Source organism: Capricornis sumatraensis, chromosome 15 (assembly GCF_032405125.1).
Source record: "Capricornis sumatraensis isolate serow.1 chromosome 15, serow.2, whole genome shotgun sequence".
NCBI lineage: Eukaryota > Metazoa > Chordata > Mammalia > Artiodactyla > Bovidae > Capricornis > Capricornis sumatraensis.
The window spans coordinates 10,660,984-10,688,516 of NC_091083.1; the positions used below are offsets into that span (position 1 = coordinate 10,660,984).

The 27,533-nt window shown below is 42.4% G+C and overlaps 1 protein-coding gene across 3 annotated transcripts in view; it reads right to left on the minus strand.

The window, feature by feature from the left end:
- The window catches only part of TASP1 (taspase 1), a 254,444-nt gene that overhangs the window by 124,303 nt on the left and 102,608 nt on the right, over positions 1-27,533 (minus strand). For all 3 annotated transcript variants that reach the window (XM_068987337.1, XM_068987336.1, XM_068987335.1), the window contains one exon: positions 23,102-23,180. In XM_068987337.1, coding sequence (XP_068843438.1) covers positions 23,102-23,180 — 79 coding nt within the window. The remainder of the gene's footprint in view (positions 1-23,101; positions 23,181-27,533) is intronic.

Below are 27,533 nucleotides of genomic sequence, written 5' to 3' on the forward strand. Positions count from 1 at the left end.
TCTCTTTCTGCCTTTAATCTTTCCCAGCATCAGGGTCTTGGTCAAAGTATTGGCGCTTCAGCTTCATCATCAGTCCTTCCAATGAATATTCAGAACTGATTATTCCTTTAGGATTGACTGGTTTGATCTCTTTGCAGTCCAAGGGACTCTCAAGAGTCTTCTCCAGCACCACAGTTTGAAGACATCAATTCTTTGGTGCTCAACCTTCTTTCTGGAGAATAAAATTTGGTGACCCACTCCAGTAATCTTGCCTGGAAAATCCCATGGACAGAGGAGCCTGGTAGGCTACAGTCCATAGCGTCACAAACAGTCGGACATGACTGAGCGACTTCACTCACTCACTCACTCAACCTTCTTTATGGTCGAACTCTCACATCTGTACCTGGCTACTGGAAAAACCATAGCTTTGACTAAACAGATTTTTGTCACAAAGTGATGTCTCTGCTTTTCAAGAAGTTGTCTAGGTTTTGTCATAGCTTTTCTTCCTAGGAGCAAGTGTTTTAATTTCATGGCTGTAGTCATCATCTGCAGTGATTTTGGAGCCCAAGAAATTAAATCTGTCACAGTTTCCATGTTTCCACCATCTATTTGCCATGAAGTGATGGAAACAGATGCCATAAACAGGTTTTTGAATGCTGAGTTTTAAGCCAACTTTTTCACTCTCCCTTTCACCCTCATCAAGAGGTTCTTTGCTCCTCTTCACTTTCTGCCACTACAGTGGTATCATCTGCATACTTGAGGTCATTGATATTTCTCCTGGCAATCTTGATTCCAGCTTGTGGTTCATCCAGCCTGGCATACACATGCTGTACTCTGCAAATAAGTTAAATAAGTAGGGTGACAATATACAGCCTTTGATGCACTCCTTTCCCAATTTGGAACAAATCAATAAAAAAGAAGCAGATGTTTTTCTGGAACTCTCTTGCTTTTTTTGATGATCCAGTGGATGTTGGCAATTTGATCTCTGGTTCCCCTTCCTTTTCTAAATCCAGCTTGAACATCTGGAAGTTCACAGTTCATGTATTGTTGAAGTCTCACTTGGAAAATTTTGAGCATTACTTTGCTCGTGTGTGAGAGGAGTGCAACTGTGCATTTGTTTGAACATTCTTTGGCACTGCCTTTCTTGGGATTGGAATGAAAACTGATCTTTTCCAATCCTGTGGCCACTGCTGAGTTTTCCAAATTTTCTGGCATATTGAGTGCAGCACTATCACAGCATTCAGTTCAGTTTCAGTTTATTCGCTCAGTCATGTCCAACGCTTTGTGACGCCATGAACCGCAGCACGCCAGGCCTCCTTGTCCATCACCAACTGCCACAGTCCACCCAAACCCATGTCCATCAAGTCGATGATGCCATCCAACCATCTCATCCTCTGTTGCCCTCAATCTCGCCCAGCATCAGGGTCTTTTTTTCAATGAGTCAACTCTTCACATGAGGGGGCCAAAGTATTGGATTTTCAGCCTTAACATCAATCCTTCCAAAGAACACCCAGGACTGATCTCCTTTAGTATGGACTGGTTGGATCTCCTTGCAGTACAAGGGACCCTCAAGAGTCTTCTCCAACACCACAGTTCAAAAGCATCAATTCTTTGGTGCTCAGCTTTCTTCACAGTCCAACTCTCACATCCATACATGACCACTGGAAAAACCATAGCCTTGACTAGACAGACCTTAGTCAGCAAAGTAATGTCTCTGCTTTTGAATATGCTATCTAGGTTGGTCATAACTTTCCTTCCAAGGAGTAAGTGTCTTTTCATTTCATGGCTGCAACTGCCATCTGCAGTGATTTTGGAGCCCCAAAAAATAAAGTCTGACACTGTTTCCACATCTATTTCCCATGAAGTGATGGGACTGGATGCCATGATCTTCGTTTTCTGAATGTTGAGCTTTAAGCCAGCTTTTTCACTCTCCTCTTTCACTTTCATCAAAAGGCTCTTTAGTTCTTCTTCACTTTCTGCCGTAAGGGTGGTGTCATCTGCATATCAGAGGTTATGGATATTTCTCCCAGCAATCTTGATTCCAGCTTGTGCTTTCTCCAGCCCAGCTTTTCTCATGATGTACTCTGCACAGAAGTTAAATAAGCAGGGTGACAATATACAGCCTTGACGGACTCCTTTTCCTATTTGGAACCAGTCTGTTGTTCTATGTCCAGTTCTAACTCTTGCTTCCTAATCTCCATATAGGTTTCTCAAGAGGCAGGTAAGGTGGTCTGGTGTGCCCATCTCTTTCAGAATTTTCCAGTTTATTGTGATCCACACAGTCAAAGGCTTTGGCATAGTCAATAAAGCAGAAATAGATATTTTTCTGGAACTCTCTTGCTTTTTCCATGATCCAGCAGATGTTGGCAACTTGATCTCCGGTTCCTCTGCCTTTTCTAAAACGAGCTTGAATATCTGGAAGTTCACAGTTCACATATTGCTGAAGCCTGGCTTGGAGAATTTTGAGCATTACTTTCCTAGAGTGTGAGATGAGTGCAATTGTGCGGTAGTTTGAGCATTCTTTGGCATTGCCTTTCTTTGAGATTGGAATGAAAACTGACCTTTTCCAGTCCTGTGGTCACTGCTGAGTTTTCCATATTTGCTGGCATATTGAGTGTAGAACTTTCAAAGCATTATCTTTCAGCATTATCTTTCAGTATTTGAAATAGCACAACTGGAATTCCATCACCTCTACTAGCTTTGTTCGTAGTGATGCTTCCTAAGGCCCACTTTACTTCACAGTCCAGGATGTCTGGCTCTAGGTGAGTGACCACACCTTCATGGTTATTTGGGTCATTAAGACCTTTTTTTTGTATAGTTCTTCTATACAAACAAGTTATTCTTGCTACTTCTTCTTAATTTCTTCTGCTATTGTTAGGTATTTATTGTTTCTGTCCTTTATCATGCCCATCCTTGCATGAAATGTTCTCTTGATACCTCCAATTTTCTTGAAGAGATCTCTAGTCTTTTCCATTCTATTGTTTTTCTCTATTTCTTTGCACTGTTTATTTAAGAAGCCCTTCTTATCACTCCTTGCTATTCTCTGGAACTCCGCATTCAGTTGGGTATATCTTTCCCTTTCTCCCTTGCCTTTTGCTTATCTTCTTTTCTCAGTTATTTGTAAAGCTTCCACAGACAACTACTTTGCCTTCTTGTATGTCTTTATCTTTGGGATGTTTTTGGTTACTTACTCTTGTAAAACCTCCATCACAGTTCTTCAGGTACTCTGTCAGCCCCATCTAATCCCTTGAATATCCACTGTATAATCATAAGGGATATGATTTAGGTCATTCATGAATGGCTTAGTGGTTTTCCCTTCTTTCCTCAATTTCAGCCTGGATTTTGCCATAAGAAGCTCATGATCTGAGCCACAGTAGCTCCAGGTCTAATTTTTTGCTGACTGTATAGAGCTTCTCCATCTTCAGCTGTAAAGAATCGATCTGATTTTGGTATTGACCACTTGGTAAAGTCCATGTGTAGAGTTATCTCTTGTGTTGTTGGAAAGGGATTGTTTGCTATGACCAGTGTGTCCTTGACAAAATTGCTAGCCTTTGCCCTGCTTCATTTTGTACTCCAAGGCAAAACTTTCCTATTACGCTATCTCCTGACTTTCTACTTTACCATTCCAATCCCCTATGATGAAAAGGACATCTTTTTTTTTTTGGTGTTTGTTCTAGAAGACCTTGTAGGTCTTCATAGAACCATTCAACTTCAGCTTCTTCGGCATTACTGGTTGGGGCACAGGCTCATGAACGTAACCTAAGGGTATGTTGTGTGCTTATAACAGGTTCATGGGTAATCCCCTTTGTTGGCAATTAGCTCAGGAATGGGCTAGTGACTCAACATTATTCAACCAACAAAATGTGAAAAGTCAGCTGGGAAGCATCTAAAACATGTTCCTCACACCTAGAAGAGAGCTACACAGAGAAATAGTTGTTGTTTTTTTTTTCTTCTAGCAATTTTTATATCATGAGTTTTTCTAGCAACAAAGTAGCTATTCTGCCATCAGCCTGATGAAGAGGTCAGTGATGACAGCTGCAGAATAAGTAAGAGACAGAGAGAACTGGATACTTGATGTCAGCAACAAAACCTTGAAGCAACCAACCCTGCACTCCTTGTTGGTGAAGCCAGTTTGAGAAGTGACTATCTCACCTATAGCTCAGAGTACTCTAAATTACCACAATCATGGAAGGGTGTGAAAACTGCAATGAATTTTATCGAAACTAAATTACACTAAAATTAAACCACCCTTATTTTCAGAGCCCTCAGCATGAATGTCTAAAGCTCTTAAACTGGCAGGAGCACTAAGCCCTGGTGTTTCAGTGAGGAACAATTAAGACAGTTTGCCAAACAGAATCTATTTGGCAGTGCTTTAAAATATGCAGCGGGTTACAGAGTTCAATTCAATAGATGTTCACTTATCCAGTACCAACCACATGTTTAGGGCACCAGCTTCTTCCTCAAGGAGCTCCATGTACCATAAGTGGTACATGCACCACTGACCACGAAGGGTGTAACCTTTGGACTGAGCAAGGGAAGAAGGCAGGGTGGGAGGGAGGCTACAGGAAAAACATTTGAGCCCAACCTTGAAGGATGAGCCAGGCTTCACCAGGCGTGAGAAGGAGGGAAGGCATTCTAAATAGGAGCAGAAATAGAAATGTGCACTCTTTTCACACGATATTGTGCTAAATTGTTTATATTACAATGACAGATAAAAAGAAATGAAGTAAATGATGATATCTAGGACTTGCTAAGGAGAGTTGGCCCAGACATGAAGATCAAAATAAAACTTACCTCTGCAAAGCACATAGTGAGTTCTGAAAAATATCCATGAATTTGATGACAGGGGCAGGGTTTAACTATCAAAGTTGTTCTGAGGAAAACCCAGGGCCGTACAGAAACTCAAGTCTGCTGTGCGTATGCCTATTCCAGGTACAAACAGGCTATAACATTAAAGTGAAAGGCTCCAAAGAAGGAACTCTTACTAAGATGTGAAATGAAACCGAAACTATGAAGACAACTCAGATGAATGAAGACATGTAAGGCAAATATATGGAAAAATATTTCCATTAATATTGCATCTCTCTCAAGAGGGAGGGGATATATGTATACTTGTTGCTGATTCAATTGTTGTACAGCAGAAACCAACACAACACTGAAAAGCAATTATCCTCCAATTTAAAAAAAGAGGATTATATCTCTATATCCTACTAAATTTACACTAACATTAAAAAGAAGGCCTAACAAGTAAAGCAGAGGCAAATCTAAACTCTAAGGATAAGGAAGAACTCAGATAAAAGAAATTTCAGTAAATCTTAAATCATTAATATCCTCTGATGTAAATTTTACTATCTGTCTTAGCTACATGGGGCAAATATTCCATATTTCCAGGAACACACCATCACATCATCCTAGCAGAATTCAATAAGGAACTTATGGTTCTTTCATCAATATTAGTAAACAGTGACTATTATGATAGATTACAACACATAAAGCACTGTCACTTAAGGCTAGAATGTAGAGAAATAGATGCAGAAAACAGTATTACAAAACATACAACACTGAACCGCAAGTAACCGGAGGCACAATGATACAAAGTGATAACATCAATGGCAATTAACGTATCTGTACGTCTCTCCTCCATAAAGAAGATGCTCCAGTCCTGGTGGGAATAGGCAGACACACCCTTCCAACCTGCTCCCTCCATTATGATTCCAACCCAAGTCTGCTTTCCAAGCCCATGACATCCTTCAGAGCACACCTTCTCTTCCAGTCAATGTGGGTCCATGTAGACCTGAAATGCCAATGAGGAATTTCAAAAAAAATCTCTAATTCTTTTCTGTCTAACTCAGATTTTTTTTAATGATTATCTATGTTTTCTACTAGCCAATGCTAGTAAAAAAATTTTTTCATCAAAGCCAAAGACAAATACAGTAGTCTTTGGCTACAAATACAAATGTAGTCTTTCTTGACATGAATAAAAATATTCTGAAAATTAAAATGTAAGGTATCCTTCAGTCATGATGTGTTATACTGTAGGCTCAATCATGCTGTCATTCACTAACAAGGACCAAGACATGAATACAAAAGCAAGCTAATAAAAACGCAAACAACAGTTCCTGCATTTTACACTTAAGTGTTGCCACTTTTTTCTCCATGATTTGCCAATAAATCTTTTGGCCCAAATTAACCAGCCACCATGGATAGAGCTGGTTAAACGGAAATACATCTGATTCAGGATTATATCTTTCTAACCTCTCGGCTGCTGCTGCTGCTGCTGCTAAGTCACTTCAGTCGCGTCTGACTCTGTGTGACCCCATAGGCGGCAGCCCACCAGGCTCCCCCGTCCCTGGGATTCTCCAGGCAAGAACACTGGAGTGGGTTGCCATTTCCTTCTCCAATGCACGCATGCATGCTAAGTTGCTTCAGTCGTATCAGACTCTGTGTGACTCCAAAGATGGCAGCCCACCAGGCTCCTCTGTCCCTGGGATTGTCCAGGCAAGAATACTGGAGTGGGCTGCCATTTTCTTCTCCATCTAACCCCTCTAGCCACACCTTTTAGAGCTGGTGGGTTGTTTTATCCACCTCTGCTTGCAACAAGAACCTTAGTAAATTTGTATCAAAGTTAGGAGTATCCCAGATGAGTCAGAAAACATAAATATTATTTCTGCCAGCACTATAATCCCTCCTCAGTAGTGCCTATCCATGCAGGCCCATATGGTCACGTGTTGACAATCAGTTAAAGCTCTCAGAGATACAAAGGTCAAGGATATCCACCACATTGCCTTAGCTTTAGAACCACCAAACCATGATGCGACATAAATTGTATGGGATGAGTGTTACAGCTGGGAACAGCACCACTTTGCCTATCAAAATGGACCAGCAGGATTGGTATCACCTGGGAGCATATGAAAAACGCAGACTCACAGGCCTCTCCCAGAGCCACTGGATCATAGTCTGCATTTTTCTTTTGGTCATGCTGCACGGCATGTGGAATCCTAGTTTCCCTAGTTCTTAACCACTGGACCACCAAGGAAGTCCCATACTCTGGATTTTAACAGGTGATTCATACATGCTAAACTGTGGGAAGAACGGGTGTTAAAAAAAAAAAAAAAAGAACCTGAGAAACTGTTTCTGAAGATACATCATTAAAATTAATATCCCTTCTATTTCTCAGAAGTAGAAAGCCTAAACCAAGTTTGGGTCTAAAGAACCATGTGCCTCACACTGAAAATGTCCACGGAATCCTTAAGAGGAACCAAAGATCCAACTTCAAGCATCTGAGAGCGCTAGGCCTGAATTCCCAAGCATCGTTTTTTCAAACGTTAACAGCTTGCAACATCAGACATACTATGTACCTTCAGAAAGTGATGAGTTATACCATGTACAACCTTCATAGCAACAAATTATCAATTTACAAACTCAAAGTCAACATATTGTGCCTCACAGTCATTTAAGCTGGCAAGACTTTAAAGTACACACAAATCTGAAGTAATGCTTTGGAAATATTTGATTTATGTTAAACAGTGCTCTGGAATTTAAACATTTGTATGCTCCACCAAGCCGTTTTCCTGGCCAATTGGTTCACTGGTCGGCTTACATAGATGCTTCCAACATAAGACACTGCCCAGCCAAATTTAATATTTTAAAATGTTTAAGACCTTTCTGTGTATTTTTTAAAATCAATCTTAGTTCAAGTAAATTTCCTGTGCAGCAAAAGAACACTGCCACCACCACAACAAAATCATACCCCAAACGGCCCTGTGCTATAAAAGGCGCTGCCGGCATCGACTGAACTCTGCCTCTAACGAGAACCTTCTACAGAGGGAACCAAGATGGCAAAGCTGCGAAGGCCTTCGGTTCAATAGGGAACACAGAGCAGCGTGTCAGAAAGAAATTGTTTTTCTGCTCCTTTTGATGGGTTGTGCTTTCAAGTCAGGAAATGAGAAACAGGTGTGCCAGAGGGCACACACATCCTCGCTCCACACTGCAAAACACGCGTTTTCAATTTGCAAACATGAAAGGGACTCCTGTTGAATGAAAGAAGAAATGAAAACCCAGCTCTGTCTCTGCGAACCATATGAAGGCGGCTCAGAAAGGCTCTGACAAGCTGCTCGACTTCCTCCCTCTCCGACTGACAGCAGGTAGTGCTTGACAATGGGAAGGAAAAGGCATTCTTTCAAGTGAGAACAATCAAAGGGAGAATTACACGAAGGATCAGAGCGCTGGCACTTTAACCCATCACTTGATCTCATGCTTCTGTTTCTACCACTGCTTTACCTTGCCGCTTCAAATTACAAGTCTGTTCTTTCAGCAAACAACAAACGATCCAAAATAAGTCTCTGGCCCACCCACTCTCCCCCCACCCCCCCAAAAAAAATCTGAGATAGTGCAAACATTAAAAGAACATCTTGGGAGTTCACTTGATCTACCATCACCTAAGTCTACAGTCTATTTCAGAAAGACCTACTTTTCTTCATGAAGTCCTGAGCTCTCCTGCAGCGCTGGAGACATTTTAGGGGCTTATATGAATGTCATGGTGGGGCTGAGTTTAAAAGCAACTGGTTTTGGTGGGCCTTTGGGGAGAGGCTGTATGGAAAGAAGGAAGAGGTACTAATGGCAGCAAAAGGAGTCAGGTGGCCAGGTGTGCCCAGGTCCATTTGGGAGGCTCTGCAGGGAGCATCCCTCAGCTCTGTGGACACAGCAGAGCCTGGTTCAGCGCAGCAAGCCTTTATTTTAATGTATTTCTAGGCTAGCATGAAACTTCCCTGTATTAACAAGAAAGGCCATAGACTTCATGCCCTTTGAGGATGGGGACTGTCTTCTCTTGTATCACAGCCAAAGACTACACAGCACAGGATAAGAGACTATAAAACAGCTGCTGTGTTATAGCTTGAGGGCAGCTACAAGTCTTCTTACATAAGAGAAAAATGCCTGAGCTCATGTATGTGGGAAACACACCCTTCACATCTAAAATTAAGTTTTGAAGAACATCTACAGTATCATAAAAATATTCATTATAGAATATTAAATGGACAAAGACTAACAAGCTAAACGACACTGTCGTTTGTTTTATCTACCAAAAATATACCCAAAACACTGACACACTATCACAGCATAGCAACGTTAAAATTTCATTTTCCAAATTCTTTTCAATGACCAAGTGTTATTTCACAATCAGGGAAAAGTCCACTCATTTATTAATAAAACATACAAAATACATGATACCAAAGCTGTCACACGAAGCTGGTTTCCTAAGAAATAACCTAGCAAAATTCAGAACCAAAAGCAGGAAATAACATATTAATAGTTCATCAGATATGAAGTGACCTAATTAGAGTAAACACTGGTCCTGGAATAGAATTCTCATCCCACATAACTACTTTAGTTTTGGGAAATGTGCTGGGAATTTATCGACTCTGTCATCTGTAAATGAACAATATTTCTTCCCTACCCAGACTAACGAATCAGTCCAAAGAGTCAAGTGGTTTTAAGATGACGATGTTTACAAACATATTAGGGTTTTATCTATGCTCACATCTAGAACTCATAAATCACACAAAAAGATTTCTCAAGATATTTACATATTAAATCCCAAATTACTTCAGCTTAAGTGTCTGCCCTCTAAGAATCTTGAGTGCAAAAGATTCAGTTCAGTTCAGTCCAGTCGCTCAGTCATGTCTGACTCCTTGTGATCTCATGGACTGCAGCATGCCAGGCTTCCCTGTCATCACCAACTCCCAGAGCTTGCTCAAATTCATGTCCATTGAGTCAGTGATGCCACCCAACCATCTTCTCCTCTGTCGTCCCCTTCTCCTCCTGCCCTCAATCGTTCCCAGAATCAAGGTCTTTTCCAAGGAGTCAGTTCTTCACATCAGGTGGCCAAAGTATCGGAGCTTCAGCTCCAGCATCAGTCCTTCCAAAGAATATTCAGGACTGATTTCCTTTAGGATGGACTGGTTTAATCTTGAAGTCCAAGGGACTCTCAAGAGTCTTCTCCAACACCATAGTTCAAAAGCATCAATTCTTCAGCACTCAGCTTTCTTAATGGTCCAACCTTTACATCCATACATGACTACTGGAAAAACCATAGCTTTCACTAGGTGGACCTCTGTCAGCAAAGTAATGTCTCTGCTTTTTAATTTTTTATTATGCTTTCATAATAACAGTTTATGAAAGTTTGTTTCATACAGACAAGAAGCTTCCAAGAAGCCACACTGTCAGCCACTTAAGTGAGAAAGAGCACTGCCTAGCAGGGCAGATAAAGAAGCTAGAATGGGCTGAAGAGCCCGGACCCCACCCAGAAGAACCAGCGCCCTCTGTCTGAAATATCGCTCATCATCCCAGAGCAACCTCAAAGATAAAAATTCTGTCTTCACCTCTTTTGCAAAAGAATGAGCATCTCCCTCTTCAAAGGGTCCCCCTCTTCATACAAAAGAAAACTTCAATACTTAGTCAAGACCATCCAGAGATCACCCAATAAGACCCCAGGTTAAGATCCACACACCTTGCACTCACCCCTCTTCTTCAGGGATCTTCTGTTCTCATCAGAACACACCGCTTTCAACTCTGTACTTACCTCCCCTCAGCCCTAACTCAGCTGAGCATGACCTAACCCACCCCACCTGTTGTGCCCCCACAAAGGTGATGTTGAAGCCCTAACCCTAAGGTGGTGGTGGTGCCTTTCGGGAGGTAATTAGGGTTTTATGAGGTCATGAGGGTGGGCACCACCAAGATGGGATTAGTATCCCAAAGAAAGGCAATTCCAAAGAATGCTCAAACTACCGCACAATTGCACCCATCTCACACGCTAGTAAAGTAATGCTCAAAATTCTCCAAGCCAGGCTTCAGCAATACGTGAACCGTGAACTCCCTGATGTTCAAGCTGGTTTTAGAAAAGGCAGAGGAACCAGAGATCAAATTGCCAACATCCACTGGATCATCGAAAAAGCAAGAGAGTTCCAGAAAAACATATATTTCTGCTTTATTGACTATGCCAAAGCCTTTGGCTGTGTGGATCACAATAAACTGTGGAAAATTCTGAAAGAGATGGGAATACCAGGCCACCTGACCTGCCTCTTGAGGAATCTGTATGCAGGTCAGGAAGCAACACTTAGAACTGGACATGGAACAACAGACTGGTTCCAAATAGGAAAAGGAGTCCGTCAAGGCTGTATATTGTCACCCTGCTTATTTAACTTAGATGCAGAGTACATCATGAGAAACGCTGGGCTGGAAGAATCACAAGCTGGAATCACGATTGCCAGGAGAAATATCAATAACCTCAGATATGCAGATGACACCATTCTTATGGCCGAAAGTGAAGAGGAACTAAAAAGCCTCTTGATGAAAGTAAAAGAGGAGAGCGAAAAAGTTGGCTTAAAGCTTAACATTCAGAAAATGAAGATCATGGCATCTGGTCCCATCACTTCATGGCAAATAGATGGGGAAACAGTGGAAACAGTGTCAGACTTTATTTTGGGGGGCTCCAAAATCACTGCAGATGGTGATTGCAGCCATGAAATTAAAAGACGCTTACTCCTTGGAAGAAATGTTATGAGCAACCTAGATAGCATATTCAAAAGCAGGGACACTACTTTGCCGACTAAGGTCCGTCTAGTCAAGGCTATGGTTTTTCCAGTAGTCATGTATGGATGTGAGAGTTGGACTGTGAAGAAGGCTGAGTGCTGAAGAATTGATGCTTTTGAGCTGTGGTGTTGGAGAAGACTCTTGAGAGTCCCTTGGACTGCAAGGAGATCCAACCAGTCCATTCTGAAGGAGATCAGCCCTGGGATTTCTTTGGAAGGAATGATGCTAAAGCTGAAACTCCAGTACTTTGGCCACCTCATGCAGAGAGTTGACTCATTGGAAAAGACTCTGATGCTTGAGGAATTGTGGGCAGGAGGAGAAGGAGACGACAGAGGATGAGATGGCTGGATGGCATCATTGACTCGATGGACATGAGTCTGAGTGAACTCTGGGAGTTGGTGAAGGACAGGGAGGCCTGGCGTGCTGCGATTCATGGGGTCGCAAAGAGTCGGACACGACTGAGCGGCTGAACTGAACTGAAGAAGAGGAAGAGAGATGGTAGCTCACTCATGTCCATTCTTCCCCTCTCTCTCTTTCCCTCCCTCCTTCTTTTCCTCTGTCCTTGCCTCAATCTCTCTCTCTCTCTTTCCACCATGTGATGACATAGCAAAAAACTGGCCAGCAGCAAGCCAGAAGGAACTGAATCTGCTGGCACCATGATCCTGGACTTCCTAGCCTCCAGAACTTGGAGAAATAAATGTGTAAGCCACGCAGCCTATGGTATTTTGTTATAGCAGTCTGAGCTAAGACACACCCCAGTATATCTGTTTGTTCATATCAATTCACATCAATTCATTCAAAAAGCATCAGAGACTCTGGTGGATGAGCACCATGCAGACATCAGGGAACAAAGCTGAGGAAAATCTCTACCTTCATGGAGTTTCATATAGCAGAGAGAAGAAGACTATAAAGATAACAGAAAGACACAAAAGATATGTTAGACAGGATACATTCTATGGGAAAAAATAAAATGTGGGAGGGGGCTGAGGGATGTTACTGAGGGAAGATTTACATGTTTAAAATGGAGTGGTTGAGGAAGACGAGCTGATGAGGTGGAGGCAGGGGTGTAGATACTCAGGTGCATGCGTGCGAGCTAAGTTGCTTCAGTTGTGTCTGACTCTTTATGACCCTATGGACCATCAGCCTGCCAGGCTCTCCTGTCAAAATCCACATCTCTTTGCGTGTGTGTGTTGTATTTTTTAAATTAATTTATTTATTTTAATTGGAGGTGAATTACTTTACAATATTGTGGTGGTTTTTGCCAAACACTGACATGAATCAGCCACGGGTGCACGTGTCCCCATCCTGAACCCCCTCCCATCTCCCTCTGTGCACTGGCTTTGAGAGCCCTGTTTCATGCATCAAATTTGGACTGGCAATCTATTTCACATATGGTAATATACACGTTTCAATGCTGTTCTCTCAAATCATCCCACCCTCGCCTTCGCCTACAGAGTCCAAAAGTCTGTTCTTTATCTCTGTGTCTCTTTAGCTGTCTCGCATATAGGGTCGTTGTTACCATCTTTCTAAATTCCATATATATACGTCTTTCTGACTTACTTCACTCTGTATAATAGGCTCCAGTTTCATCCACCTCATTAGAACTGATTCAAATGTGTTCTTTTTAATAGCTGAGTAATATTCCATTGTGTATATGTACCACAGCTTTCTTATCCGTTCATCTGCCAATGGACATCTAGGTTGCTTCCATGTCCTAGCTATTGTAAACAGTGCTGCAATGAACATTGGGGTACATGTGTCTCTTTCAATTCTGGTTTCCTTGGTGTGTATGCCCAGCAGTGGGACTGCTGGGTCATAAGGCAGTTCTACTTCCAGGTTTTTAAGGACTCTCCACACTGTTCTCCATAGTGGCTGCACTAGTCTGCATTCCCACCAACAGTGATAGAGAAAATCCTCATCTCTTACATCTCCCGCATTGGCAGGTGGGTTCTTTATCAGTAGTGCCACCTGGGTAGCCCAAGACTCTCAGGGTAGACATTTGAAGGGAAAGGAAGGATGCAGGCAGAGTGGGAGTGTCCCTGGCAAGTCCGAGCACAGGGAAGCGGCTGAGTGAGCAGACAGGAAAAGCCGGAGCTGCAGCCTGAGGGGAAGGTGGGCAGCACCTCACAGGCCCTGAGTAAAGGCTGTGGCCCTTCTCTAAGATGGGACATGCTGGCCAGTTCAAGAGGAGGAATGACACACGATTTGAGTTAGGTTTAAACATCAACTGCTTGAGGAGTTGCTGAGAACTGAATAAAGGGGAAAAGGAGCAGAAAACAAGGGGCCAGCTGGGCGCTCCTGCAACAACCCAGATCAGAGACGATAGCATCTGAAGCTGCTGATGGCAGCCAGTGTGTTATGAAGTGGCTGGATTTTAAATACACTTAAGAGAGGAGAGTCGGAGAAGGCAATGGCACCCCACTCCCAGTACTCTTGCCTGGAAAATCCCATGGACGGAGGAGCCTGGAAGGCTGCAGTCCATGGGGTAGCTGAGGGTTGGACACAACTGAGCGACTTCACTTTCCCTTTTCACTTTCATGCATTGGAGAAGGAAATGGCAACCCACTCCAGTGTTCTTGCCTGGGGAATCTCAGGGATGGGGGAGCCTGGTGGGCTGCCGTCTATGAGGTCACACAAAGTTGGACACAACTGAAGTGACTTAGCAGCAGCAGAGAGGAGAGTAGAGAGGGTTTGTTGCTGGAGTGGACATGGTTGAGATAGAAGAGAGGGTCAGACATGACTCCAAGATTTTGGCCTGACATAATGGGAGGCTACAGGTGCCCTTTGCTGTGTGGAGAAGCAGGTAGGGGAGGGAAGGGCAACATCAAGAGCTCATAGTTGGATGAGCTATTCATTGGGAGGACCAATGCTGAAGCTGAAGCTCCACTAATTTGGCCACCTGATGTGAAGAGCTGACTCATTGGAAAAGACCCTGATGCTGGGAAAGACTGAAGGCAGGAGGAGAAGGGGACGACTGAGGATGAGATGGTCAGATGGCATCACCGACTCAATGGACATGAGTTTGGATGAAGTCTGGGAGTTGGCAATGGATAGGGAGGACTGGCGTGCTGCAGTTCATGGGGTCACAAGAGTCAGACATGACTGAGCGACTGAACTGAACTGAACTGAGTTGCCTATTTACACACACAGGTGGGGGCTTTGAGAAGCAGTTAAAAAACCAAGTTCTGGGAAGAGGCCCAAGGTAGAGATTAAAAGGTGGGAGTCAGCATATATATGGTACTTAGCCATTGGATTGGATGAGAACACCGAGGCAGCGAGTATTCAAAGACACAGAAAAGGTAGAGGGCTAGGCCTCGGGTCACTGAGAGGTCAGGGAGATGAGAAACAGTAACGAAGGAGGCGGAGAATAGCAGCCAGTGAGGTGGGAAGAAAACCATTCGTGTTGGATGCTCTGGAAGTCTATCAAAAATAGGATTTTCCAGGGAGCAAGTCATTCAAGCAACTCTGTGACACACTGCTTACAAGACTAACGGATGACTACTGGGCTTTGGAGGTGACTAAAAATCTTGACAAGAGCAGACTGGTAGAAGGGAGGAAGAGGCCCAACTAAAGTGTATACGAGAGTCAATGAGTGGACTTCCCTGCTGGCTCAGTGGCGGAGAATTCACCTGCCAACGCAGGAGACACGGCTTCCATCCCTGATCCGAGCAGATCCCACATGCCATGCAACAACATAGCCCATGAGCCACAACTACTGAGCCTGTGCTCAGCAGCAAGAGAAGCCACCGCAATGAGAAGCCTGCACGCTGCAAGTAGAGAGAAGCCCTCGTTTACTGCAACAAAAGAAAAGCCTGCTCAGCAGTGAAGACTCAGCACAGCCAAAAAGAAAGAAATATTTACTAAAAAAAAAAAAAAAAAAAAAAAGGTTCAGTGAGTGGAAAAGACTAAGTAAAATAACAGACATGAAATTCAGGCAACTCCTTGAAGATTCACCTTTAAAGGCTGCTACAAAATAGGGGAAAGAGTTGGAAAGGAGGCTGGACCCCTAGGTGATCTGCACCCAGGGTCCAGAGTAGAACAGGGCTTTTATTCATGATAATCAAGAGACTGAGCTGCCAAAAGCGCTTGTGACAGACAGAGCACGAAAGAGAAATAACAGATACTCCCGAGAAGGAAACAGAAGCATGGACTCCTGCCTGCCTCCCCATCCCTCCTGGGCCACAGAAACCACAAACTCCAGGACACATGTAGATGTCTCAGCAGTAAGGTCCCACTGGCTCTTGGGGCTCCACCCTCAGAGAGAAGCCAGCCCTGTGCCCTCCTGACAAAGCATCTGGGAAGCACAGATGCACAGGAAACCTCCCACAGAGGGGCAGAGGCAGACCTGCGGCTGCTGGTTAGGAGAAAGAGTCGAGAAGGGGTGACATACTGACATACTTCCCCACCCTTGCAGAAGAGGCTCCAATCACTGGCTGAGAAATATTAATATCAAAGCAGCAGCCTGGTCTCATTCTTCACATTTTTTTATCCCATCCATCTTTGAACCTACTCTTAACAAGCCAGGGCCATCCCCTCACCACCCTCTGATTTCTGAAACAGCTAAGACCAGGAAAATCGAAGAACCCAGAAAGTCAGAAATCACCAGGGTTCCTCTCGGGTAGCAGACTGTTCTTCGTGACAGAACACCAGGAAAGGGAGACTGCAGCTGCTGTCTCCTGATCGCTAGTCAGCTGCCATAAAACCCCCGGACTTGCTATTTCTCTTTAAGAAAAAAACCAGACGGCACAGACAAGTAACAGAAGACCAATGTTAAGGTCAGCCAGAGCATAAACTTAATCTCTTGCTTTTTCCCTCCTTCTGATCTTGTAATCCTCGATCTGCTCTTTCTTTCCATAGCCAGAGAAAGACCACAGATGTATCTTATATTACACATCTGATGTGTTACTGAAAAATTATGTGTGAATCCGATTCTGGCAAATTAAATCAAATTTAAAAATGCCGTTTAAGGAAATTTCATGGTGGATAATCTTAGAATCCTTCTACGAGAGGGAAGAATCACATACACATTTCTCTCTTTTTCAGTGAAATATACTTGTCATGTAACATTGTATACATTTAAGGTGTACAACATGTTAATTTCATACATTTATTTCCTGTAATATGATTGCCATCATGCAATAATTAGCACCTCTACCACATTACATAACTATCCTTTCTTTTTATTGGCTGGAATAATTATGTTCCAGTCTCTTAACAAGGCTGATGATTATAATATTGTTGCCCATACACACACATTTTTTAATTTTGTCTACGAAGCATTTACTAAGTGCAAAGCCCTGTGCCAGGCACTCAGAAAACACAAATATACTCACAGAGCCCCTTCTCAAGAGCTTACGCCACTGCTTAAAGAAAGCTACAAACTATTTATTTTCACAAAAAACACTGAGAATAAAAGAAGGGCACACTCTTTTTTCCCATCTAAAATTTTCAGAAATCAGGAGGTACACTGCAGTTGATGGCATCTTCCCACGGCTCTGCTGCAGGCAGCAGCTGGGACACAGCCAGCTCTGCCTCTGGAGGTCAGCTGCTCCCATCTGCTAACCCTTGCTGACCCTTCTGCTGAGTTGCATTCCACGCTGGAACTCCATGTGTTGAGTTTAACTGCCATTTTCAATGTCTTCAAAAGGATTACAGTCTGATACAGAATTCAAACAAAAAGTGATTACATAAATAGGAATGCATGGAAATGGCAAAGAAGCACAACCTTGTTATCAGGGAAGCAAATACTTCTTGTTGGGAGAACACCCCCAATTCAATACTTGCGAAGTAATAGCTAGCCGTGTGTTAAGTGGTGACAAAGCCGTGTGTCATAATATAACTGGCAGTCTTCTCCCCTCTAGTGTAAGTGTCTTACATGGGCATATTTTGTTCTAGGATATTATGGTAAATGTACTGGCAACAAAAGCAAAAACAGACAAGGAGGTTTATGTCAATCTAAAAAGCTTCAACACAGCTAAGGCAATAAGCAACAGTACAAAGAGGACACTTATGGAATGGGAGGAAATACTTGCAAACCACATAACTGACAAGGTATTAATATCCAAAATAGACAAAGATCTCCTACAACTCAACAGCAGGGGGGAAAAAAAACACAAGATCAATATCAAAACATGGGCAAAGGACTTTGACATTTCTCCAAAGACATAGAAATGGTCAATAGGTACATGAAAAAGTGTTCAACATCATTAATCATCTGGGAAGTGCAACAGAAAACCACAAGATATCACCTCACACTTGTTAAAATGGATATTACCAAAAAGACAAGAGACAAATGTTGGTGAGGATGCCGAGATATGTGAACTCTCATATATAGGAGGTAGGAACGTAAAATGGTTCAGCTGCTATAGAGAACAGTATGGAGGTTCCTCAAAAAGCTAAATGGGACTATCACAGGATCCAGCAGTTCCACTTCTGGGTATTTATCCAAAAGAATTGAAATCAAGATCTCAAAGAGGTATCCGCATGCCCACATTAGCTGCATCATTATTCACAACAGCCAGGATGTGGAAACAACCTAATGTCCTTGGAGCAAGTAAAGAAAATATGGTATATTCATATAAGAATATTATTCAGCCTTTAAAAAGAAGGAAATCCTGCCACACACAATAACACTGATGAACCCAGAAGACATTATGCTCAGTGAAATAAGCCAGTCACAGACGGACAGACATTGCACGATTCCACTTAGATAAGGTACCTAAAATAGTCAGACTCACAGAAGCAGAGAGTAAAACAGTGACCGCCAGAGTTCATGAAGAGGAAAATGGAGAGTTGCCATTCAATATTCACAAGGTTCAGTTATGCAAGATGAATAAGTTCTAGAGATCATAGGTCAGCTCATTAAATCCTCATGGATATTAAGATAATACTATTCGTGTTGTATAAATAACTACTTGCTAGGATGTCTCAGCCAGTGAATCAAGAATCTGAACAAGAACCTACATATTTCCTTTCCTCCCTCTCAAGCTCAGCAAATTTCCAAGATGCCAGAATGTTAGTCAGGGTTTGCAAGGTGAGCTCCTGCCCTCTAACTTCTTCCCCACAAGATGCTGGAGTTTATCCTTCAGGCTAATAACCACATCACCTGTCTGGCCTTAGGAGAGTCCTACTTTAACCATAACTAGCTATCTTCCCTCTGTCTCTCAATAATCATCTACCAAGAACTATAAAACTAAAATGTAGGCCAGGTCTCTGGATTTTCTGCAATAGCCTAAGGGATATGTCCTTTTTTTTTTTTGGACCAAAAAAATTGCAAAATTCTGTGTTCCACCTTTCTTCCGCCAACTCTGCCATGTGTTTCCGTTGTCAACCTCATAGCAGCAGCCCCAGGAGAAACAAGAATGAAGCAATCACAGATGGAAAGAACTGGAGACCTGCTCTATTATCCTCATGTTCTGTTGGCTGATGACTTGTTGTTCAGTCCCTCAGTCGTGTCTGATTCTTTGTGACCCCACTGACTGCACTACTCCAGGCTTCCCTGTCCTTCACCATCCCCTGGAGCTTGCTCATACTCATGTCCATTGAGTCAGTGATGCCATTCAACCATCTCATTCTCAGTCATCCCCTTCTCCTCCTGCCCTCAATCTTTCCCAGAATCAGGGTCTTTTCTAATGAGTCAGCTCTTTGCATCAAGTGGCCAAAGTACTGGAGCTTCAACTTCAGCATCAGTCCTTCCAATGAATATGCAGGACTGATTTCCTTTGGGACTGACTGATTTGATCTCCTTGCAATCCAAGGGACTCTCAGGAGTCTTCTCCAATACTACAGTTCAAAAGCATCAATTCTTCGGCACTCAGCTTTCTTCATGGTCCAACTCTCACATCCATACATGATTACTGGAAAAACCATAGCTTTGACTAAACAGACCCTTGTCAGCAAAGTAATGTCTCTGCTTTTTAATATGCTGTCTAGGTTGGTCATAGCTTTTCTTCCAAGGAGCAAGTGTCATTCAATTTCATGGCTGCAGTCACCATCTGCAGTGATTTTGGAGCCCAAAAAAATAAGGTCTGTCACTGTTTCCATTGTTTCCCCACGTATTTGCCAAGAAGTGATGGGACTGAATGCCATGATCTTTATTTTTTGAATGTTGAGTTTTAAGCCAGCTTTTTCACTCTCCTCTTTCACTTTCATCAAGAGGCTCTTTAGTTCCTCTTCGTTTTCTGCCATAAGGGTGGTGTCATCTGCATATCTGAGGTTATTGATACTTCTTCTGGCGATCTTGATTCCAGTGTGTGCTTCATCACCTAACATTTCACAGGATGTACTCTGCATAGAAGTTAAATAAGTAGAGTGACAATATACAGCCTGACTTATTCCTTTCCCAATTTGGAACCAGCCCATTGTTCCATATCTGGTTCTACCTGTTGCTTCTTGACCTGCACACAGGTTTCTCAGGAGGCAAGTAAGGTGGTCTGGTATTCCCATCTCTTGAAGAATTTTCCACAGTTTGTTGTGATCCACACAGTCAAAGGCTTTAGTGTAGTCAATGGAGCAGAAGAAGATGTTTTTCTGGAACTCTCTTGCTTTTTCGACGATCCAACAGATGTTGGCAATTTGATCTCTGGTTCCTCTGCCTTTTCTAAATTCACCTTGAACATCTGGAAATACTTATTTCACATACTGTTGGCTTGGAGAATTTTAAGCATTACTTTGCTAGCGTGTGAAATGAGTGCAATCGTGTGGTAGTTTGAACATTCTTTGGCATTGTTGTTCTTTGGGATTGAAATGAAAACTGACCTTTTCCAGTCCTGTGCCACACCTGAGTTTTCCAAATTTGTTAGCATATTGAGTGTGGCACTTTAACAGCATCATCTTTTAGGAGTTGAGATAGCTCAGTGGGAATTCCATCACGTCCACTAGCTTTGTTCATAGTGATGCTTCCTAAGACCCACTTGACTTCACATTCCAGGATGTCTGGCTCTAGATGAATAACCATAACATCATGGTTATCTGGGTCATTAAGATCTTAGTCCTTAAACTTAAGAAGACTATAACATGATAGGCTGGGCATCAAAGCTAAACATCTACACTAAATATCTTGGACTAGAAACCTAAAGTTATCTTTAATCATATAAAACTATCTTCAGTGGATATGAGATGGGCAAATAAGGAAATATTCAAGGGGAAGGGTGAAAGACCTTATTTTTACAATTTAAGCTTACCCCCCTACTGCATTCTACTTAACAGAATGAAACCCATAAAGTACACTCCTATTCCACCTTTCACATCACCAATTCAAAAAAGAAGGGAGATGGACAACCCCAAGGAGACTGAATTTCTTTTCCAAAGTGACACAGTCAAGCAGGCTCTCAGAATTCCAGCTTAAAGTAGAATTCAGGTCTCCTAACATGCTGGGAGGGATTGGGGGCAGGAGGAGAAGGGGACGACAGAGGATGAGATGGCTGGCTGGCATCACTGACTCGATGGACGCGAGTCTGAGTGAACTCCGGGAGTTGGTGATAGACAGGGAGGCCTGGCATGCTGCGATTCATGGGATTGCAAACAGTCGGACACAATTGAGCGACTGAACTGAACTGAACATGCAGATATAGGAGTAACATTTAAAAAGCAACAGACCAACTTGCTGAAATACATATGGACCAAAAATAAAGTCAACACCACACATGATACCAACTGATACTTCTTTAGGAAAATGAAACAATGAATCATCTGTTTTAGACTTTTATTTATTCAAATACCACAATTTTCCATAGACATGGGCCATATTTAATTATGCATATATAATTATGCATTAATTCAGTTCACTAATTCCTAAGTATTATGTGTAAAGATTTTCATGTGCCAGCAATATTAAATTAAAAATTAACTCATATTATTACCTTGTGCTCATCTTTTCAAATTAGAAAACAATTTTTGGTCTATTATATTAGCATGATTTAGATTCAACATTAATTTGTGTTTGAACTTCACCTCAGTGGCTCAAAATCAAATATTTCCACCAATGCAAGAAAAGGATCAAGGTCACGAAGCTGTTACAACAGGTAGGCAGTTGAGGGGTCTGAACTAACAGGGTCAGGTCAGAAGAAATGGAAAGAAGATACAAGTTTGAGAATGGTGCCAATAATTCAAGTCTGATTAAATAGGTTACGGAAAGTGAAAGTCACTCAGTCACGTCTAACTCTTTGCCACCCTGTGAACTATACAGTCCATGGAATTCTACAGGCCAGAATACTGGAGTGGGGACCCATTCTCTTCTCTAGGGGATGTTCCCAACTCAGGGATTGAACTCAGGTCTCCCATACTGCAGGTGGATTCTTTACCAGCTGAGCCACCAGGGAAGCCCAAAATAGTGATGGCAATAAGAGAGGCAGAGAATACAGGAGAAAGGTTGCCACAGTGTGGGAATAAGGGAAAAAAGGTGTTTATTTGTGCTGCTGAACCTCATGTGCATACATGATACCCACAGGGATTTGTCCAACAGGAAGGCAGAAAGAACTAAGGCGGACTTCAAGCATGAAGCCCAGAGTGGGGATGGACATGGAAACCAGCACTCTAAGAGATAACCACTGAGACAGCACCAGATCACCGAGAGGAAGCCCACAGTGAGACGAGGAAAGGCTGGCAGAGGCCCCCGCCTGGGGCTACTAGCAGTGGGAAGAAGACGGAGCAGGCCAAGGGAGCGGGACAAACCAAGAGAGGTCCAGGATCTACACTAGCAGTAGGGACCCCAGAGAGGCAGGAGTAAGCCGGAGAGGACGGCGACTGGACTGGGTGGCTGGGCAGTGTGGCAGGGCAGAAAACAATGCGGAAGAAACCAGAGAGAGAAAGGAAGGAAGGGCAGCCATACCTACCCACCCTCCTGAGAAAGCCTGAGGATATCCGGCACAAAGTCCTAGGATTCGGACTTGAGAGATGACACGGCAAAGTGGGTGAACCAATATTATTATGTCAACCACACGTATCAACCACATCATGAGCTTCAAGTATATCTGGCATAAGCATATGAAAACCTGGATCTAGACAACAACTATTCTGCCCACCCAAATCCACTCTCCCAAGACACACACACACACACACATTTCTGAATGATAAAGACTCTTCTAATACAAATACAAAAAGAGGACCTACCTTTTATCAAAAGTGTATGCCATGATATACATTTTGAAATACACCTTGTAAGATTTATGTCAACATTTTACTCAAGAAACGACCTTTTAGTCTTTTAAATGCCTTGCTACTTTTATATCATTTTGACCCAAATTTGGCACTATAATGAGTCATTAGGGGGAAAAAAATCCATGAAAAATATAATTAAATTTTAGTTAACCCCAAAGTTGTATTGAAAATGTTAGCAAACCATTTACACTGCGATACTTATGTTGTAAAACAATTCTCAAACATTCCTAAGTATTGAAGATCTTTCGAGCATCAATTTTCTGGTTCATGAGGTGTCTTAGTACATACTTTGTGTTTACATAAAAACACTGTTTTCAATCAATAAATGACCTACGAGGTTGAGGTAATGAAAAATGGTCATGAAAGCAGCAAATACCTGAGGTACTCACAGCTGTGGAGTAGGGATTATGAGCTCCAGTATTTTCAGCCCAGCAGCCACATCCATAAAGAGCAGCCTGGGGGAAAAAAAGGTAGATAAATATAAATACAGCATTTTAAGAATATTATACATAATTGCTAGCTTTCAACAGAAGACAGAAATCACACCCATCTAATAAAGCTTCATCTAATAATGATGCATAGCACACACGTGATAACCAGAGGTTGAGTAAGACCTACCCAGACAATGGTCCTAACACTATCAAAACTATTTTCAGCTAAGGATTAATCTAAAATTTTCAGAAAAGAGAAAAAAAAATTCTTAATCTTATCAACAGTAATTTCTTCCTTCCCAGAAAAAATCTTCCCTCTGCTGTAGGCTTGTCGAGTGTGGCCCTCCTGGACCTTTGAAATAACCTCTCAGACTAGGTGTGTGTCGGTCAGATTACTTGGGGAGCATAATAACCGTGGGTCCCCAGCTATATCCCTGATAGTCTGGAGGCTGGCTCAGGAATCAGCATTGTTAACCAGGACGCTAGGGGCCTGGAATTCAGGTGGTCCCCCTGCCACCCTCCAGCAAACCCTGCTTCAGGCTTTAGTGCCTTTTCCCTCCTCCTTCAGGACAGAACAAGAGGAAATCCAACTGTTATGCACCAAAGGGCCCAGTATATGCTCACCACTGTTCCAGATTCTGCCAGATAGAAAGAGGGGCGACAAAAAAGGCCTGCTCAAGCTAATCGCTCTGTGAGGTGGCAGAATAAATTTATGTGTCTGAAACCACCAGAAACACAATAAGCTACTGTGGTTTTATAAAAGCGTGTGATAATCATTCCTATTTTGTTTCCAAGTGTGCCACCCAGAATGTCTGGATTCACCTTTTCAATATCTACTATGATTTCTCTGCCTTTGCAAGGGGGAATCATAATTGATAACTTTTCCACTCCTTAGTCAGAAGCAGAATTCAAAAAACCCTTAGATGGTTATTACAGAGAAATACACGGAGGGGTGGTCGAGAATGTTTATGATTACCTGTTTGATAAGAACAAAAAACTAGTGGTAAAAGAAATGGCTAAATAAACATTGGCACAGCAACACGTGGAATTTACTGCAAAGGTTAGAAAGAAAGAATTTTTTAAAAAAGACAAGAACTATTACAGAAAAAAACTCCAAAACACTGAATTTTAAGAACTATTACAGAAAAACTCTGAAACATTCAGTGTTAAAAAAAAAAAATCCTACAATATATTCAGTATTCTCAGTGAACTGATGAAGGAAAAAGGTACTCCCACAAAAATAGGACTGCTATATTCTAGGAGCTTATTTGTGAGGAGTGGAAGCTAACACAGAGAATGGTAACCAGACAGATTTCAATTTTCTATGATGGTTTATTCCTTTTACAAGGACTTCAGAATTAATTTGCTCCAATATTCTGCATAGAACAGCGGTTTTCAGGAAACAGTCCAGGCACTTCTGATACTGAGAACTTCACCACTTCATGTAGGAACATATACCCCTTTTGGACCCTTTTCATTGGTGAGCAGCTTTTCCTTTGATTGCTTTAAGGAATATCCACCTTCTCATAACTTCCACCCACCAATCCTGGGTCTACTTTCCAGAAATACTTTAACCTCCCCCTAAGAGTTCTCCAAATTTGCCTTTTCTAATGCCCTGATTCCTCTTTTCTCTCTCAAAGAATCTGCGAAAGTGAAAGTCTCTCAGTCGTGGCTAACTCTATGTGACCCCATCAACTATACAGTCCATGGAATTCTCCAGGCCAGAATACTTAAGTGGGTTAGCAGTTCCCATCTCCAGGGGATCTTCCCAACCCAGGGATCAAACCCAGGTCTCCTGCATTGCAGGCGGATTCTTTACCAGCTGAGCCACCAGGGAATCTGTGAACTGTTCCCCAAGACGTTGAGATGCACACACCTACTCCACTTCCCTAATGACCCTCCTTGAGAACTGACTCTAAGTCCAGAATAAGGGAGATGAAATCTGACCATGTTCGTGTGATCCAGTTGCCACCCGTCACTGTCACTGACAAGACCCCTCTTAAAAGCAAAAACAAGAACTGAACGCAACACCCCTCATATGGCAGACAGTAGAAAACCTATTACTGCCTTTGAAAACACCATGCTTCTGAAATAAACAAGACAGCTGGGTGAGGGTGGCAACGTAAAGTCCTTCAGAAGTGATTCAGCTCATAGATTTCAGGGAAAAATGGCAAACCTGTAGGGTAAAGCCATTCAACTGGTCCTACCTAGGATGGGTGCTGGGTCAGCCAGAGCCTCAGAGAACATGCGGCCTCAGTGAAAGGGCCCAACCTTCCTTCACTGAAAATCCTGGATATTGGTCCACTGCGCTTTCCATTTCCCACAAGTATCTTGACCTGGAGTTGTGCACCCAAAAAATAGTAAATAAGACCACAAGGACACTCCCAGTGGAGGTCATGAAAAGAACGCTTATTCTTACTCTTGGTCTCCTTTCTCAGCAAATTTCCTTTATGGTACCTCTCCTCAATTTCATGACCTAAAGTTATCTCCCTTCTTCACTTTCTGAAACAGGCTGGGCTGAGACACTGACAGGTAAGAGAAAAGAATCAGAGACTGTCCCTCTCCTATCCACTCTGTTAGATAAAACACAACAAACTTAAGCAGACCTTTAAAAACAAAAAGCTTCCTTCTTTTTAGTAGTAAAATGTTATCAAAGCTACTATCATGCAGTAAAAGCAGGTCATGCAAATGATGATATGTAATTATGATATATAATTAAATAATTATCATTTACTCTTCTCTGGGTCTTTGTTTCCTTTTTTACAAAATAAGGACATAGTAACATGCACTTCACAGTGCTGTAGGATCACGGGAATTAACACACTTCCTCCACACCACCAGCAATTAACAAATAGCAACTGCCACATTATTAGGAGGGACTGTGATAAGCGACTGAAATGCACGGTGTCATTTAATCTTCTAGAACTTTGTGAGGTAGCTATTTATCCCCATTTTACAATTGTGGAAAATAGAACTTCAGGTGTTGAGTAACCAGTCCATGTGAGGGGACTGGTAAGTGGAGAGGTGAGGTTAGAATAAAGTTTACACTTTATTCCCAAATCCACACTCGACCCCTAAACTCAACCGCCTGTTTTCATGTGGGTCAGGTAGAGTTTGGAGGACAGTAGAACAGAATAATTCCGTTTTCATATCACATGTGCAAGCAAATAGCTGTGAAAAGAAGAGAAGCGAAAAGCAAAGGAGAAAAGGAAAGAGATAAGCATCTGAATGCAGAGTTCCAAAGAGTAGCAAGAAGAGATAAGAAAGCCATCCTCACCCTCCTCAGCCATCAATGCAAAGAAATAGGCAAACAACAGAATAGGAAAGACTAGAGATCTCTTCAAGAAAATTAGAGATACCAAGGGAACATTTCACGCAAAGATGGGCTCGATAAAGGACAGAAATGGTATGGACATAACAGAACCAGAAGATATTAAGAAGAGGTGGCAAGCATACACAGAACTATACAAAAAAGATCTTCACGACCAAGATAATCATGATGGTGTGACCCTCACCTAGAGCCAGACATCCTAGAATGTGAAGTCAAGTGGGCTTTAGAAAGCATCACTACGAACAAAGCTAGTTGAGGTGATAGAATTCCACCTGAGCTATTTCAAATCATGAAAGATGACGCTGTGAAAGTGCTGCACTCAATATGCCAGCAAATTTGGAAAACTCAGCAGTGGCCACAGGACTGGAAAAGGTCAGTTTTCATTCCAATCCCAAAGAAAGGCAATGCCAAAGAATGCTCAAACTACCGCACAACTGCACTCATCTCACATGCTAGTAAAGTAATGCTCAAAATTCTCCAAGCCAGGCTTCAGCAATACGTGAACCGTGAACTTCCTGATGTTCAAGCTGGTTTTAGAAAAGGCAGAGGAACCAGAGATCAAATTGCCAACATCCACTGGATCATCAAAAAAGCAAGAGAGTTCCAGAAAAACATCTATTTCTGCTGTATTGACTATGCCAAAGCCTTTGACTGTGTGGATCACAATAAACTGTGGAAAATTCTGAGAGAGATGGGAATACCACACCACCTGACCTGCCTCTTGAGAAACCTATATGCACGTCAGGAAGCAAGAGTTAGAACTGGACATGGAACAACCGACTGGTTCCAAATAGGAAAAGGAATATGTCAAGGCTGTATATTGTCACCCTGCTTATTTAACTTAAATGCAGAGTATATCATGAGAAAAGCTGGGCTGGAAGAAGCACAAGCTGGAATCAAGATTGCCGGGAGAAATATCAAGAACCTCAGATATGCAGATGACACCACCTTTATGGCAGAAAGTGAAGAGGAGCTAAAAAGCCTCTTGATGAAAGTGAAATAGGAGAGTGAAAAAGTTGGCTTAAAGCTCAACATTCAGAAAACGA